The sequence below is a fragment of the Heterodontus francisci genome, chromosome 1 (assembly GCF_036365525.1).
Source record: "Heterodontus francisci isolate sHetFra1 chromosome 1, sHetFra1.hap1, whole genome shotgun sequence".
Taxonomy (NCBI): domain Eukaryota; kingdom Metazoa; phylum Chordata; class Chondrichthyes; order Heterodontiformes; family Heterodontidae; genus Heterodontus; species Heterodontus francisci.
The window spans coordinates 77,117,118-77,133,748 of NC_090371.1; the positions used below are offsets into that span (position 1 = coordinate 77,117,118).

Consider the following 16,631-nt stretch of genomic DNA (forward strand, 5'->3'; position numbering starts at 1 on the left):
AAATGTAAAGTAATTCATAATTAGTAACAAAGTAATACTTAAAACGATTGAACAAAGCCAAAATATAATTTTTGTGAGCTTATGTTATCAAGGGGTATGCAGCAAGGTTGGGCGAATGGAGCAGAGGTACAGATCAGCCATGATCTAACTGAATGGCTGAACAGGCTCACGAAACTGAAGCAGGAAGGATGTTCCCGTTGGCGGGGGAGTCCAGGAACAGGGGTCACAGTCTAAGGATAAGGGGTAAGCCATTTAGGACTGAGATGAGAGGGATTTCTTCACCCAGAGAGTGGTGAACCTGTGGAATTCTGTACCACAGAAAGCAGTTGAGGCCAAATCATTAAATATATTCAAGAAAGAGTTAGATATCGTTCTTGGGGCTAAAGGGATCAAGGGAAACGGGGAGAAAGCAGGAACAGGTTACTGAGTTTGGATGATCAGCCATGATCATATTGAATGGCAGTGCAGGTTCGATGGGCCGAATGGCCTACTCCTGCTCCTATTTTCTATGTTTCTATGTTTCCATGTCTTAGAATTGTTCATGTAGCAAGGGAAATTTTAAACCATTATGAAGTATTACTTTGTTACTAATTATGAATTACTTTACATTTGTGTGAACTCAAAATTTGGAAATAATCCAAAAGAAAATCCTATTCCCACTAACTTGGTCAGAATGCAACTATAACGTTGCTATGCAGTTTTCTGTTTAAATCACGGCCTTAATTTCATTCAATTATTTTAGAAGAATAATTTAAAATGGTCAATTGGAGGCAAATCTGAAAAATGGTAAAATACAAATACAACTGCTTATTTTTACAGAATTCTGCTGCGTACTGTACTACCGCATATTCTATTTGATAAATGGAAAAGTTGACTGTACAGTGAAATGATATAGCCCTTTTGGTTTCAATGCAATAATTTTATGCTGTTAATTGTTTTTGTATCTCATACTGCATTGGTTCCAATTTGTTTTAGCTACGATATAATGGATTATTGGAAACTATCCGGATTCGTAAAGATGGATATTCATGGAGACCCTTCTTTGTGGAATTTGCGGAAAGGTACAACAGCTTCCATCCAATGTGGTAAACATCTTGAAAGAAGAAGAAAAATGTCAAGCAGTGGTAGAGAATTTAGAAGAAATTATCAAAAGCATGGTCAAGGGAAGTGTAGGCTGGGAGAGAAGCAGAATCACAGAGATTTAAAGAAATTGAAAGTAAGGCTGAGGCAGCTAATGGTGGAGTGGATAGCGTGCACAAGAGGCATTGGAAAGCTGAAGGACACAGTCTGGGCTCTAGGGCTGGAGAATATTGCAGACGTAGGGTAGGGTGGGGCCATGGAAGTCTTTGTAAATCAGAACGAGGATTTTAAATTCAGTATGTTTGGGAAGGAGCAGTTTTTGAAGGTTATCTTCACTGAACTCCATCATCATTGTCTGCATTAGAGATGATGGGCAAGTGGAAATAGTACAGGATTCAAACAACAGAGCTTTGGATGAGGGCAACTGCTTCAATACGGTAAACTCAGGAACTAAACCATAACATGAAAACATTACAATGAACTGGCGTGAGAAAGGAATCAAACAATGCCTTCTGTGATTGTCCAAAGTTAATATTATGGGTAGGAACTTGCTTTTTAAGATTGTAATTTTTTAATTTGTAAGGTATATATTGAAATCAGACATCTAGGCAAAGTGTGAGAAAGCTAAATGTATGTTGTGTGATATGTGGTGTTAATTGGAAATTTTCTTTTCACAGATACGGAATACTGCTTATTACACCCAATATACCATTTACTAAAGAAAGGTAAATTAAAAACAAAATCACAATTGAAATAAAAATGTAACATTTTTAACTGTATGGCTTTGAACATTTAAGGGTGAAATTTTTTTTAAATAGTTGGTAACTTTGTTGAAATAGCCCCATAGAGGAATTTCACTTCCAAGATTCATAAATGGTGAAACTGAAAATAAGATTTGAAAGAAAATAGTGTGAACTATTTTAAATAATATTGAAAAAAATTAAGGTACAAGAGTTTGATATTTTAATCCTAAAATAAAAATAAAATACTGCAGATGCTGGAAATCTGAAATAAAAACGGAAAGTGCTGGAAATACTCAGCAGGTCTGGCAGCATTTGTGGAGAGAGAAGCAGTTAACATTTCAGGTCGAAGACCCTTCATCAGAATAGGGAAAAGTTAGAAAAGTAGGTTTTAAGTAGTTTTTCTCATTGTTTGTAGGTACTTGTTATGTGCATGATAGAGTTATAGGCCTGGATTTTGCATTGCTGTAAACTATGCAGACTGCTCGTCACGGAGCCACCAGGATATTAAACACGGCGGCTCATTTAAATGACTGGGGTGGACCTCGCTCCCCACTGATGATGAAGAGGGGGCGGGCTGTCCGGCACCACTGCGCAGGTGCCGACGTCATTTTTAAAGGGCTTCCAGCCCTTGCATTTAATTAATATTTTTAAAGGAATGAGTACATTAGATTTAACATAAAAAAATTAAAGAAATGGCTCTACTTCTTCCCCCCCCCCCCATATTAATTTAGTTCATTCCTTGCCCTCTCACCCCCCCCCCCAAAAAGTACTTACCATGTGTACATGACCTTCTACACCCCCACCCCCCCCCACACCCCCAAACTTCATTAACTTTTACCTTCAACCCCTTCCCACCATCTCCTCCACCACAGAATGGTCTTACCCTGCTCTGTCCCCTCCCGCACTGAAATATCTGTTCCCCCCTCCCCCTTAGTGTCCCCATCGGATCTCCGAATGGGCCTGTCCCAGAGGCATTTTCTGGACCCACCCCCCAAACTCCTGAAAGTCGGGGGGGCTGTAGAATCCAGCCCATAGACACATTTATGGTATAAAAGGAGGCCATTCAGCCCATTGAGTCCATGCTGGCTCTCTGCAGAGCTATGCATTCAGTCTCGCTCCCTGGCTCGATCCCTGTAGCCCTGCAAGTCTATTTCTGTCAGATGGCCATTCAGCTTCCTCCTGAAGTCATTGATCATCTCTGCTTCCACCAACCATGCGGGCAGTGAGTTCCAGGTCATTACCACCTGCTGCATAAAAAAGTGCTTCCTCATATTCCCCCTGCATCTTTTGCCTGAAACTTTCAATCTGTTTTATGTGTATTTTCTTAAGTGACTTCAAAGTCATTAATTGTTTATGAAATGCTATAGCCTACAGGATGTTTCTTTTCAGATGGTATAATGCAAGTATATCTTTATATTGAGGTTGATTTTTCTCTCTTTCTCACAGTTGCCTAGCTATTATTCAAACTACAGGCCTGAAGGACTGGAAGTCTGGGTAAGTTAGAATGAATCTGGAGGTAACATTTCTGCGAGAAAGGATGCACAAACTTGATATTTACATAAATTGCATTCTGTGCTCATTTAATTCAACAGCAGACCTGTGTAAGGAAGATTTTAGTTTTCAAATTTCAGTTGAATTGGAAATATGTACTGGTGTACTGGAAATAGGTGCTGCTCTCAAGAACAGTTTGGAAATGCACAACAGATGAGTTATCACCTGAAAGAGAAAGAGTTAGTAATTGAACTGGGATCTTTCATCCATGTTAATGAAATGTTCCTGTGCTTTTTCAGATGTTGTCTCCGATATTGCAGCATTTCCTGCTCTACAGGTTTCCAATTTCCAGCATTCAAGTTTTTCTTTTAGTTTTACTTTTTCCATTCTGGGGTCTCTTCCTAGTTTTCCATTTAGAATCTGTTCCGGACACTCATCATGCCGTTGCCACCTCCAAGGTTTTGCCAATGCTCGCCTGTTGGACCCTTCATCCTCCACCCCCTATAAACTTCAAGTCCTACTGACTTATTTTTTCCTGCTCACATCCATCTGTGCTGACCTACGCTGGCTCCTGGTCTCCCAACATTTAAAGATTCTTATCCTTATGTTTAAACCCTGATATGGTCTTGTCCCTCTAGGTCTCGGTAACCTCAAACTTTAAAGGTTTTGCCAAAATAAACAGGAAAATACTGGCATGGATATTGGCTCGGAAGTGAGAAGGGAGCTGGGGTTTGGTTGAAATTGGGAAACAATGAAATATGTTTTTTCTGAGCATAACTTCAGGATCTTTATAAATTATTTTCTGTCGGTTTCCCGCCCACAGCAAGCCTGAGTGGGAGGCTGGCTGCCAGTCAGGGAGGAAATCCCAAAGCACAAGGCCACTACTGGGCTGGGCTGAGAGCAGGTGGGTCTAGTTGGGGTTTGGCAAGATTGTGTGGAGTTCTACTGGTAGCTTGTTGGGCATGAAGGAAATGCTCCTGCTCTTCCTGGCACACAAGCAGTGCTGTAAAGACACTTAACTTATGGATCCAGCCCTTCTTGTCTCCTTTCACCTGCCAGATTTCCTGAGGCCTAGGAAACCCAGCTGACTGTGGTTAAAAATCGAATCACTGTTAAAATGAGGACATAAAGCCTCATTAAAATATTTAAATGATCAATCTACTTCTTGCAAGCAGATTGATCACCTGCTGCTCTTCCAGCCTCTGTTCAAAGCAAGTTCAAGGCAGGTGGATTCCTTTTTCAGATTTCTGGCTTTTTAGCAGAATAAGAGCAGGAGTAGGCCATATGGCCCCTTGAGCCTGCTGCGCCATTTAATCAGTTGATGGCTGATCCTTGACCTCAGCTCCACTTTCTATCTAATCCCTACATCCCTGAATTCCCTTCGGGTCCAAAAATTGATCAATCTCAGTCTTGAATATGCACATATGACAAATGATCTTCTACCTGAACCAAACCCTACCCATTTTGGGGGGTTAAAATGCCCCACCACTATTTCTGCTGGTTGTTGAGTTGGCAACTAGAATATATAAATTTAATTTCTTCATCACGAGAGCAAAGGGACGGGTTAGGATCATTTATTTTAATGCAGAGGGGCTGTTAGGACATGAAATGGTAACGGAACCCATAATACCTTTTGAAAGGGAAGTGGATAAATACTTGAGAAAAAAATTAAAAGTAGATGGTGAAAGAGTAGAGCAATCTGACTAAATGGCTAGCTCTGAGAGCCTACACATGCACAGTGGGATAAATAGTGCATTTTATGCTGTAAAATTCTAATTCCCTTCACTTTTTCCTTGAAGTCATTGAATTCTTGTTTTGGGGCACTGGTTGCCTTTGAGCACTTTGCCTAAGTGGCCACTCATTTATGCACGAGTGTGGGAGGATATTTTCCGACAGGGAACATCACAGCCAAGCCCAATACTGTTCTTGACCCTTATCCATTTGTGTCCTGGGTAGCAATCTACAGGAGTAGCCTTGGCATGGAGCCTGGTTATAGTAGCTAATTTAAGATCAGATAACTTAGCACAAACTGGGAATCAAACCCAGGAATTTTCTGGTCACTGAATCTCAAGAACGCACTGGATGCATTTGTTGAGCCTTTGGAGAAGCTGTTCTTTCACTTTCCATAATCTGTTCACATTACTCAAATGTAAGGTTCATATTACTTTGGGTATATGTGTTGATGGTCCAGATAAGTTTACGAATAGCTTCACAAAGTTTATTTTCTGCCGTCCATTAATGCTAATGAAGAAGTCAGTGTGTATGTAAAGCAAGAAATCATGCTATTTATTTATGCTGGCATTTATGTCAATGATGTGTAGTCATCAAAAAATAACTAGGAAAAGCATTCTCCTAGTTAATCAGTGAAGTCGCAGCTTTGTGTTTTTTAAAGTATACTTAATATTGTATCGGACTGAGCCAACAAAATATCAAATATTGTATAGTTACCTCAAGGGAACTTGTGACTTCCAATATCTAGAAGATTTTAATTCACTAATTTTGTTGGCGCTTGGGAGGCTACAGTCCGTGTTGCTACAACAAAATCACTTGGAATTTAGAAAATTCAACAATCCAAACCGGTCTGGCTTGTGAACCCAGTTTGCAATGTAATACTGATTTCTTGAGAATTTGAGTTGGATATTTTTTCTCCTTGCAGAAAATCCCGTTTGTTCTTTAAATACTGGCATCAGGATCAATTGGCAAAGTGTATAGAAAGGCTGGAAAAAGCTGCAATAATTATCCAGAAAAGTGAGTAACAACTGCCAATATGGATTTTAAATAATACTGTCTACATGGTGGGAAAATTAACCTTTTATTGAAGTTTTAGTAATAGTTCATCTTGGTAATAAAAACAGAAATTGATAAATAGCAGTTTTAAAACTATTATAATGGAAGCAGGCACAGTCCAGCAGCCTTGAAGTAAACTAAATTTTAATTCCACTATCAAATGTCATTCAAACTATTATCTGAATTGATAAATTTCAGAAAGTTACCAGTAATGCAACCCTATGAGTGTCACTTTCCTCAGTTTAGCATCCAAATAATGACTAAAAATTGTGTACTAATCCTTTACCCACATTTGTGCCCGAGCAGCATTGCAACTCCGATTACTTTTGGCTTTTCAGGTGGTTGCATTGGAAGAGCATGCAGTAATGCATTTGCGTACAAATGAACGTCAGAGAACTATGGAATCTGATTTTCTACTTAGCGTGAAGCATAATTTGAGGGTCAAGTGTTCCCCAGAGCTCCATTCGCTACTCTTCTTCTAATGAACAGCTCATACTAACCTACAGGAGGACCTAGATAACATTCAAGCTTGGGCTGACAAGGGACTGCTAACGTTCATCTCCCATAAATGCCAAGTAATAACTATCTCAAACAAGAGAAAGCATAGCCGTCTCATCCCAACCTTTAATGGGACCACTATCATTGAGTCACCAGCAACAGCATCTTGGTCACTTATTGACCAGAAGTTTAGCTGGACCAGGCATGCTGATGCCAAGGCTACAAGAGCAGGCCGGAAGCTGGGTACCATGTGATGATTGGATCAATTACTGACCCCTTAAAGCCTCACCACTATCTACAAGGCTCAAGTCAGAAGTGTGATGGAATACTTAACGCTCACCAGGATAGGTGCAGCTGCAGCAACAGTCAAGCTGCTCAATGCCATCCAGGATAGAGCAGATCGTCCGATCAGCCCATGTGTCACTGGGCCCAATATCCACCCTCTCCATCACCAGTACACTGTGGCTGCAGTATGTATAGTCTACCGGATGCACTGCAGCAACGCACCAAGGTTATGTTGACAGAACCTCCTTCCATCTGTGACCTCTACCACCGAGCATTAATGCCGTGGGAACCTGTAACACCTCTATTCACCCACCTACCCACCACCCCTCCTAAGTGGCACACTGTCCTGCAGTTAGTTTGTTGTTAGATCAAAACCCTGAAGTTCACTACCTAAAACCATAGTGGGAGCACCATCAGTGCAAGGACTGCAGCGGTTCAGAAACACCCACCAACTCTTGGGGAAACTTGAGATATACAATAAAAGTAGCCATCCCAATGTCTCCCACATCCAGACAGCAGATTTTTTTTTTAAAAGCCGCCACATATATGCCAGAATTTTCTTGGTTCTTTTGAATGCAAGTATGGTTTCTCAGCTTCAAAAATTTGTTACAGAATGTTCTAACTTTGTTTCACTTGATGCTGTGTTTTGGTGGTTCTTATTTGGAAGTGGACAAGGAGCATCAGCTGTGAGGCCCCTGGACAGCTGCTGAAAAAATTTTCCTGGTCATCTCCAGAGCCACTGACTGCTTTACTAGCAAAGGGCAGGAATAATTCTTCTCTTTTTCCATAGATGGAGCAGAATGGGAGGAGGCTTGAGTGGAGTATAAATGCCGGCATGGACTGCTTGGGCAAAATGGCCTGTTCCGTGTTGTGTATTCCATGTAATTCTGTGTAAAATCTTCCTCCTACAATCAATACTAAGAGTATTTTCAAAGTCAAAACCACTCTGTTCCTGGGAGAAATCATATTGATTTTTCTTTGTAAAATGCATCTGATGTGGCTAAGTAAAGGAACTGATCAGAATAAATAGTTGAAGCTGCTTCCATAAATACACTATTCTCCTTACGTTTCATTTGTACTTCATGTTCATTATTTCTTTGTCTTTGACGAGCAAAATTACAGATTTGCAGAACTGAAGACTTTGTAGAAGTGAATTGGTCCAGGCAATTTATTTCCTTGTGTGCTCTTCAGGCTATAAAAGATTCCGCTGTCAAAGTAAATATAAAGTCTTATTGGCTGAGCTACAACACCAGCGTCAGCTCGAATTGGAAAGGCAGATGGAAGAAAGACGGCAGATTGAATTGGAACAAGAAATGGAGAGAAAGAAGCAGGAAATGGAATGGAAAAATGAAAGTAGGTGTTGCTTAGGCTGTAAGCACATTTATTAGCAATCTGACAATATTCCAGTGTTGATCGATCAAGTTTTGGCTATTCCAAAGACCATAGCCTAAGGATTCCACCCCTTGAAGCAGGAGTTATAATTCGCGCAGAGTTGTGGGTAGGGCGGCGGGTTAGATGTTGGGGCAGAAAATGGAGCTGCCTGGTTTTTGCCATGCTTGTCCTTAAAATTTCAGCCTAGAGGGCACATCTTTTTGCTCACTGTCCTATGTCTGGGCATGTTTCTGCCTCCCTTCCATCCAGTGGTTCGCAAGCCCACTCTGAGCAGGCGTGGGTTCTGTTGTGCCCTCGCAAGAGGCCCAAAAATGTAAATCTGCAAAAGTAATCAATCCCAGATCGATTACCTAAATATTTTTAGCCAGAACTTCAATATAAGGGGGAAGTGAGAAAATAATGTTTTTCTTTAATCCTTAGCTTATCTTTGCTAAGGGTCTACCCACACCTCTACTCCAGAGCAGCCAGGTGGCATACTAAGATTACAGCAACACAGCAGAGCGGCTGGCTGTTTTGCAGCTCTACAGGTGTGAGTCACCTCTCCCGATTGCTCTAACGGCCCTTACGATTTGGAGCAGGGTCATGGTGAGGCCAAAGAGTTGAGCAGAATTTCTTTATCTCCATCTGTCTGTAGTCATGTGCAGAAAACTTGAAATTTTAGTTTTATGAAATATTTCAAGTGAATTGTATTAATAATCATTGGGTAGAGTCAAAGAAATAGGTAGAAAACACATTAATGTTTTTTGTGGACCTTTCAGTAATATTGCAATAATGCTAATCGCCTCTCCCCGCAACCCCCCACCCCTCCCCCCAAAATTGCTGCTTTTTTGTCTGTAGACATCGTGGGATATGGTGAATTTGGCCAGAGTAGTTTCTTGGTTCTGTACCTGTTTTGCCTGTCTGGAGCTGCCGCTAGCTTTACTAATGCTAAAGTCTCAAAACCTTTTCAATGTTCCAGACTTCTTGTTCTATCACTGGCAATTTGGGATATACTAATAATAAATTAACTTTTTTAAATAGAAGAGATCTATTCCTATTACTGTATTTATTCAGTGACTTTACACTGTACAATGACATTTGTGTGCCTTTGAGAAAAGAGAGTGGGAATTGTGCAACCTTTGTGCATTTGGAACAACATTTGGGTCCTGCACAATAGTGCAAGCCACTTGCTGCATGCCTAATTACAAAGGGATGGCTGAGTCTGCCAAGAATACCAACAGTTATTACAATCTAGTACTTTCATTCAAACCATTTAGCTCATTAAAACAACCTGTGTATCCTGACTGTACATTAAGGATGCAAGAAATAAATTTACCAAAATGAATTGGACATTAAAGTACATATTTGACCATATGCATTGTGGGTAAGAATATAGACGGAAACTTACAGCAGTCAACGATGCAACACTTACAGAATTTTCCTAACATCTTCAATGTTGTTAAGCTACATGTCACATGCAAACTATCCTCGTTAACACTTAAGTCCTTAGTTGGTTTTGACCTGGCACCCCTTCCCACCAACACTAGTGTCCCCCCCTCCCCTTGCCCAAAAGCAATGAGCAGCTTACATTCGCTCTCCGCTACTGGCCACCTAGTATATGTCATATTATATGCATGTGGTATACATATTCTGCAGCAATCCAATAGTCATATTGAAATGCAGTCTCTGAATGGATTGTTGTGCAGACTACATAAACACTTTGAAAATAGACCATTCTGTTGCACAGAAAATGATACTTTGTTGAGCAAAATCTGTACTGTACAGGATTGTTGGCACCTCCAGTTCCATTGCCAAGAAAAAAGAAGCCTCTCCCTCGACCTCGTTCTGTCGCTGTGGATAAATTTCGTAATGAGGTACAGCCTCCTGTTCCCAGACCCCGGAGTAAATTAGTAGAGGTATGTCTTTCTTTCTGAACCATTTTTATATTTATAAAAAGTAAATTGTACATTGTCTCTCAATCAAGATGTGTCATCATTTCCCAAGTCTAAAATGAGTAGTGTGGAGTGTTCTCCATCTATGAATAATAAACTTGTCAACGTTTATTTTTTTTTTAAAAAAAGGTCAGATTTTAACTGAGTTTAACTTCCTTTTTAAAAATGCCAGGATTAAAGCCTCTGGCCTGCTACTATTATTTTAATTTTTGAGTTTTGTAACACAGTTTAGTTGGCCGGGACAGCAGTACATGCTATATCAGGAAGAGGGAAAAGCTGGCAATTTTCTGAAAGATAATTGTCAACCTTATATGAAAAGATGATCAGTGAGCTTAACATTCTATCAAGGTAGTTGGTTCCACTTAAAGCTAAATAAACTGGAACATATACGTATGGCTGTGTCCCCCTCACTTCAGCAAGATGTGTTGGGCTGGATTTTCCTCTCGCACGCTGGAGGAGGGACAGGTCAGGAATTTTGCCCGCTGCCTTGAAGCTGACCTATTTCCCAGGTGCGATGGCCGTTGCTGAGTCCTCCACTGCTTCAAAGAGAAAAACTTGGCAGAAAGTGGAAGAAGCGTATTAAAGGAAGCATAAGCAGCCAGAAGATTTTTTTTTAAATGTTCGAGTGTATCCTTGAACAGCAGGGCTTCAAAGAAGTCACGAGAGGCCTGAAGAGAGGGAGAGGTTCCCACTACTAGGTCCCCTCTTCAGCGTGGAATGCCTTTACTTCTTTAGCAGTGCCTGGGTTCAAGCCTCTGACCTGTGTCACTACTAGTTTGGCCATGCTTAATTTTTGAGTTTTGTAGCTTCATTTAGTTTCCAGGAACAGCAGTACATGCTGCATCAGAAAAAGGGAAAGCCTTTTGTGTGTAATGAAGACAATGACCTAAGTGAACTGACCATTTAGTTGGAATAGCATACGTAGTGACTAGTTATCTGCAAAGGCCAGAGAAGGGGATGCAGCGTGTGAGGAACGTACATTTAAAATGGGTAAAGTGTTCTGTTCTGAAAGATGGGCATTCAGGGTGGTGGTCATTTCTTCCTGTCCAGAAAAATATAGTCAAAAGACACTAAGAGTGCAATAACACTGGCAATACCAGTATTGAGACTGTTGCCTGCTCAGAGAGGCATGATGTCATCTGTCAACTCTCATTTCTTTCTGGCCAGACAAATTTTAATTTGGATGAATCCTTTTTCACTTTAATGTAAAATCAATACTTTGTAGTACAGGTTGGGCTACTGAACACATACATATCACCAGACTTTATGTAAGAAAATTAATATTGATTATCACGGATCCTCTTCTTAGAAAAACAATCATATGGCATGGGACTCTTTTCCTTCAAATGAGCAGAAAACAAATGTTTTTAAAAGTTGCTTGCCAAATTGAAGTTTAAAAAAAAATACACTTCTCGTTTCAAAAAAACTCTACTTTAAAAAAGATTGTGTATAAATGTATTATTTTTTATGTATTGTTACGACCGAGGCGGGAAAAGTGCAATGTTAACTCAGTCCCACTTCTCCACAGGTCACAACATATAAATAAATATTCCCACTTACCGAAACAATCAATTAGATACTCTATTTGTCCCCAGAATAAAGCACACTAACCAGGTTTCTTAAATAAACAACAAAATTATCCGTTTATTATACCCCAAGTCTTAATAATAAAGTAAACATACCCGTGAATTGAAATATTAAAGCCCCTTATTTTCATCCTAGCCCTCACACACACACACTCATACAGAACCGGTTAACCGGGGGTAAAAAAAAATTGATTTTTTGGTTTACAGCTGTTATAAAGAAATAAAAGGAATAAAAAAAACTTATACTTCATAGATTACATGGAAGTTTTTTCTTTTGACGAGGTGTCCCAAAGTCAAATAGGTGGCTGCCACTAAGAATCTTTCTAGGCAATGTTGATGAACAGTCTGTTTAGGTAGGCGTTCAAAGAAGTTCAACTACAAAGAACAAAGAAAATTACAGCACAGGAACAGGCCCTTCGGCCCTCCAAGCCTGGGCCGATCCAGATCCTCTATCTAAACATGTCGCCTATTTTCTAAGGGTCTGTATCTCTTTGCTTCCTGCCCATTCATGTATCTGCATAGATACATCTTAAAAGACGCTATCGTGCCCGCGTCTACCACCTCCGCTGGCAACGCGTTCCAGGCACCCACCACCCTCTGCGTCAAGAACTTTCCACGCATATCCCCCCTAAACTTTTCTCCTCTCACTTTGAACTCGTGACCCCTAGTAATTGAATCCCCCACTCTGGGGAAAAAGCTTCTTGCTATCCACCCTGTCTATACCTCTCATGATTTTGTACACCTCAATCAGGTCCCCCCCTCAACCTCCGTCTTTCTAATGAAAATAATCCTAATCTACTCAACCTCTCTTCATAGCTAGCGCCCTCCATACCAGGCAACATCCTAGTGAACCTCCTCTGCACCCTCTCCAAAGCATCTACATCCTTTTGGTAATGTGGCGACCAGAACTGCACGCAGTATTCCAAATGTGGCCGAACCAAAGTCTTATACAACTGTAACATGACCTGCCAACTCTTGTACTCAATACCCCGTCCGATGAAGGAAAGCATGCCGTATGCCTTCTTGACCACTCTATTGACCTGCGTTGCCACCTTCAGGGAACAATGGACCTGAACACCCAAATCTCTCTGTACATCAATTTTCCCCAGGACTTTTCCATTTACTGTATAGTTCACTCTTGAATTGGATCTTCCAAAATGCATCACCTTGCATTTGCCCTGATTGAACTCCATCTACAGAAGACTTCACATACATACAAACATATGAATTAGGAGCAGAAGTAGGCTACGAGGCCCGTCGAAACTGCTGCACCATTCAATAAGATCATGGCTGATCTGTTTGTGTTTTGAATTCTACACTCCCATCAACGAGGTTTTCCATCAGGTGTGCAGCAACAAAGGTTTCAGTTCTCACATTTGATGCAAAGTTATTTTAAATTTGCAAGGTTTCTGCAAACATTCAGGATTTCTTTAAAATACAGGAGGCAACAGTACGACTTCATATAGGCTTTTGCTTTTCAAGAGCAGGGATTCTTCAAAGAGAGGTAACAGTTGTCTGGATTTTCTTCTGATCTCCTGGCAGGTCAATAATCAAACTCCAACTGCCTCTTTTATTCCAAAAAACAGCTGGCTTTTAACAGTTCAAAATGAAACCAACTTTTTTCCAGGCAAGTCCTATGATAATCATAAATCACAAAACAACCCCCTGCTATGTTTACATGAAATCATGTGCCTTCCCGTAAAAACTTGTTTGCTGTTCAAACTTTTGTTGACCTGCCTTTTTAAAAAAAAAACCCACAAAGTTCCAGATGATTCAATCTCCATGAAATCCTTTTCAGTTTTTAAAATATAGATTCTCACGTTTTGACAAAAAATGGAAACCTCGTAATTGACTCAAAGAAATTTCAGTTTATTTAAATCATCTTGCCTCTTTGCACATTATTATGACATTTCGGTAATTGATTGTCAATATTTTTGAACCTTTCCATTTTAAGGGGAAGAGGATTTCTTTCTATTTTGTGTCTTTCAGCAACTGTAATCCCGATATTAGCAGGAAGGAAGCAGGCTGGGAGGGGAGGGGTTCCCAAAAAACAGCAGGAGAACCTGGCAAGGACGTCATGGGAAAGAAAATGTCTTCTGTTTCATACCCAGCGCCATTCAAATTGGCAGCCTGAGGACTGGCTGCCGGGAGTAAAATCTCGTGTTAGGAGGCTGTAACTGAGGCAGTCCCCAGCATTCAGGGTGGGGGAAGGGTGGCAATTGGGGCTTGGGGAGACAACCATGGGGGTTGCAGGGCAGGTGAGGATGGCCACGAGCTGGGCTTTGAAAGAGAGGCCATCAGGGAAGAGGTGGGTCAGGAGAGAGCACCCATGATCAGCAGAAGAGGCAGAAGGTTTCCTTGATAGGGCCGGGGTTGTGGGTTCCTGTTTCCCCCAACCTGTGAAGAGTGCTGTAAATAGCACTTACCATGTGCAGCTGGCAATTCCCACCTTCCTTTCTCTGCTGAGTTTCTCTGGAAAGCCCATGCGACAACTGTAAAATTTAAATTGAGCTCCTAATTGCAATGTGGGAGCCTGAATTAAATACATTTAATAAAGTGACCCACCATTGGATGGCTCAAATCCTGCCACTGTCATAACAGTAACGGACATGGCATGTTGGAATCCAATTTCCTGCTTTTTCATTTTAGCATCCTTCCCCCACCCCCACACATTCCTGTGATGGGGTGCTAAGGTCAAGGCTTGTGTGACTTTTATGATGCATGTACTTACAGTGCTGGCACAGGCATCAACCAAAAACAACTTGCATTCTAATGCCTTCAACGTGGTAAAATGTCCCAAGGTGCTTCACAGGAGCGTTATCAAAAAAAATTTGACACTGAGCGGCATAAGGAAATATTAGGGCAGATAACCAAAAGCCTCATCAGAAAAGGTAGGTTTTAAGGAGCCAAGAAAGGTGGAGAGCTTTCAGGGTGGGAATTCCAGAGCTTAGGACCTATGCAGCATAGGAGACAATGGTGGAGCGATTAAAATCGGGGATGCTCAAGAGGAGGAGTGCAGGTATCTTGGAGGGTTGTAAGAGCTGCAGGAGATTACAGAGATAGGGGGATGAGGCCATGGAGGGATTTGGGTATAAAGATGAGAATTTTAATATCGAGGCATTTTTTTAACCTTGGACTTATTTTTACAGTATTGCCCAAGATAAATGTGGCAATGTGATACATAACCAGTCTGAGGCACTGGTATCCTGTTTCCATTGTTGACTTTAATAAGTCAGTAAAAAAGACCAAGTGACTTAAAAAGAAGGCAAGGGTGTCTGCTATAAGTTCTACCTTTGTTTTAGGCAACTCCTTTTGATAATTCTCGAGACCACATGAACAGCAGCTGGCTACAGGAGCAAGCAGATAAGGAGCAGCGAATTAACAAGAAAAGGGCTACAATACGGTGGTTCAAAGAGACTCAGGTTCGAAAAGTAGTTCAGAATGGTGCCTTTCCATGCTGGTTCCATGGGATGATTACAAGGCGGTGAGTCTGGTCTTAGATCTATTGGATAGGTTTTGTTTACATTTTATTATAGCAATACGAATTTGCGATTTTAGCCAGTTGACACTAAAAGTTCTTTAAATTTCCAGGCTTGCATGAAACCCACATTACATCAGATGTTAAATCTACACAAGGAAGCAAGTGCCTGTTGTATGCAATCTTTCTTCATGAATGACCCTGTTTGTGGCAATAACTAAATGTACTTGATGGACCAAAAAACAATTTCAACAAGACAAAAGGGAAACTAGCCCACATAAATTCAAAAAATTATAACTAAGATAATGGACAAATGATAGGAACCATTCAAACAGGAGATGCTCCAAACCTATCAAACCTATCGAAACAAACTAAACTAATCCCAGAAGAAGTAAAGGAGGTGCAGCAATAATTGGAATTCTTCAGATTAATATCTTCAAAATTAAAAAGAGAATTGGAACCATATAATAATTCTAAGGCGAATAAAACAAACAAAAATCACCCAAAGGTCATTGTTGAGACTCTTGCTCTTTTCAGTATATATTCTTTTCTTTTTTTTCTTTTTCTTTTGGGCCTCCTTATCTCGAGAGACAATGGATACGCGCCTGGAGGTGGTCAGTGGTTTGTGAAGCAGCGCCTGGAGTGGCTATAAAGGCCAATTCTGGAGTGACAGGCTCTTCCACAGGTGCTGCAGAGAAATTTGTTTGTTGGGGCTGTTGCACAGTTGGCTCTCCCCTTGCGCCTCTGTCTTTTTTCCTGCCAACTACTAAGTCTCTTCGACTCGCCACAATTTAGCCCTGTCTTTATGGCTGCCCGCCAGCTCTGGCGAATGCTGGCAACTGACTCCCACGACTTGTGATCAATGTCACACGATTTCATGTCGCGTTTGCAGACGTCTTTATAACGGAGACATGGACGGCCGGTGGGTCTGATACCAGTGGCGAGCTCGCTGTACAATGTGTCTTTGGGGATCCTGCCATCTTCCATGCGGCTCACATGGCCAAGCCATCTCAAGCGCCGCTGACTCAGTAGTGTGTATAAGCTGGGGGTGTTGGCCGCTTCAAGGACTTCTGTGTTGGAGATATAGTCCTGCCACCTGATGCCAAGTATTCTCCGAAGGCAGCGAAGATGGAATGAATTGAGACGTCGCTCTTGGCTGGCATACGTTGTCCAGGCCTCGCTGCCGTAGAGCAAGGTACTGAGGACACAGGCCTGATACACTCGGACTTTTGTGTTCCGTGTCAGTGCGCCATTTTCCCACACTCTCTTGGCCAGTCTGGACATAGCAGTGGAAGCCTTACCCATGCGCTTGTTGATTTCTGCATCTAGAGACAGGTTACTGGTGATAGTTGAGCCTAGG

The 16,631-nt window shown here is 41.2% G+C and overlaps 1 protein-coding gene across 3 annotated transcripts in view; it reads left to right on the top strand.

The window, feature by feature from the left end:
* LOC137370107 (myosin-IIIb) overlaps window positions 1-16,631 on the top strand; it is a 250,764-nt gene that overhangs the window by 157,056 nt on the left and 77,077 nt on the right. For all 3 annotated transcript variants that reach the window (XR_010975080.1, XM_068032267.1, XM_068032282.1), the window contains 7 exons: window positions 976-1,061; window positions 1,758-1,805; window positions 3,270-3,317; window positions 5,971-6,062; window positions 8,076-8,237; window positions 10,041-10,171; window positions 15,096-15,277. Coding sequence is in view for 2 of the 3 variants with exons in the window: in XM_068032267.1 (XP_067888368.1) it covers window positions 976-1,061; window positions 1,758-1,805; window positions 3,270-3,317; window positions 5,971-6,062; window positions 8,076-8,237; window positions 10,041-10,171; window positions 15,096-15,277 (749 nt within the window). In the remaining variant the exon portion in view is untranslated. The remainder of the gene's footprint in view (window positions 1-975; window positions 1,062-1,757; window positions 1,806-3,269; window positions 3,318-5,970; window positions 6,063-8,075; window positions 8,238-10,040; window positions 10,172-15,095; window positions 15,278-16,631) is intronic.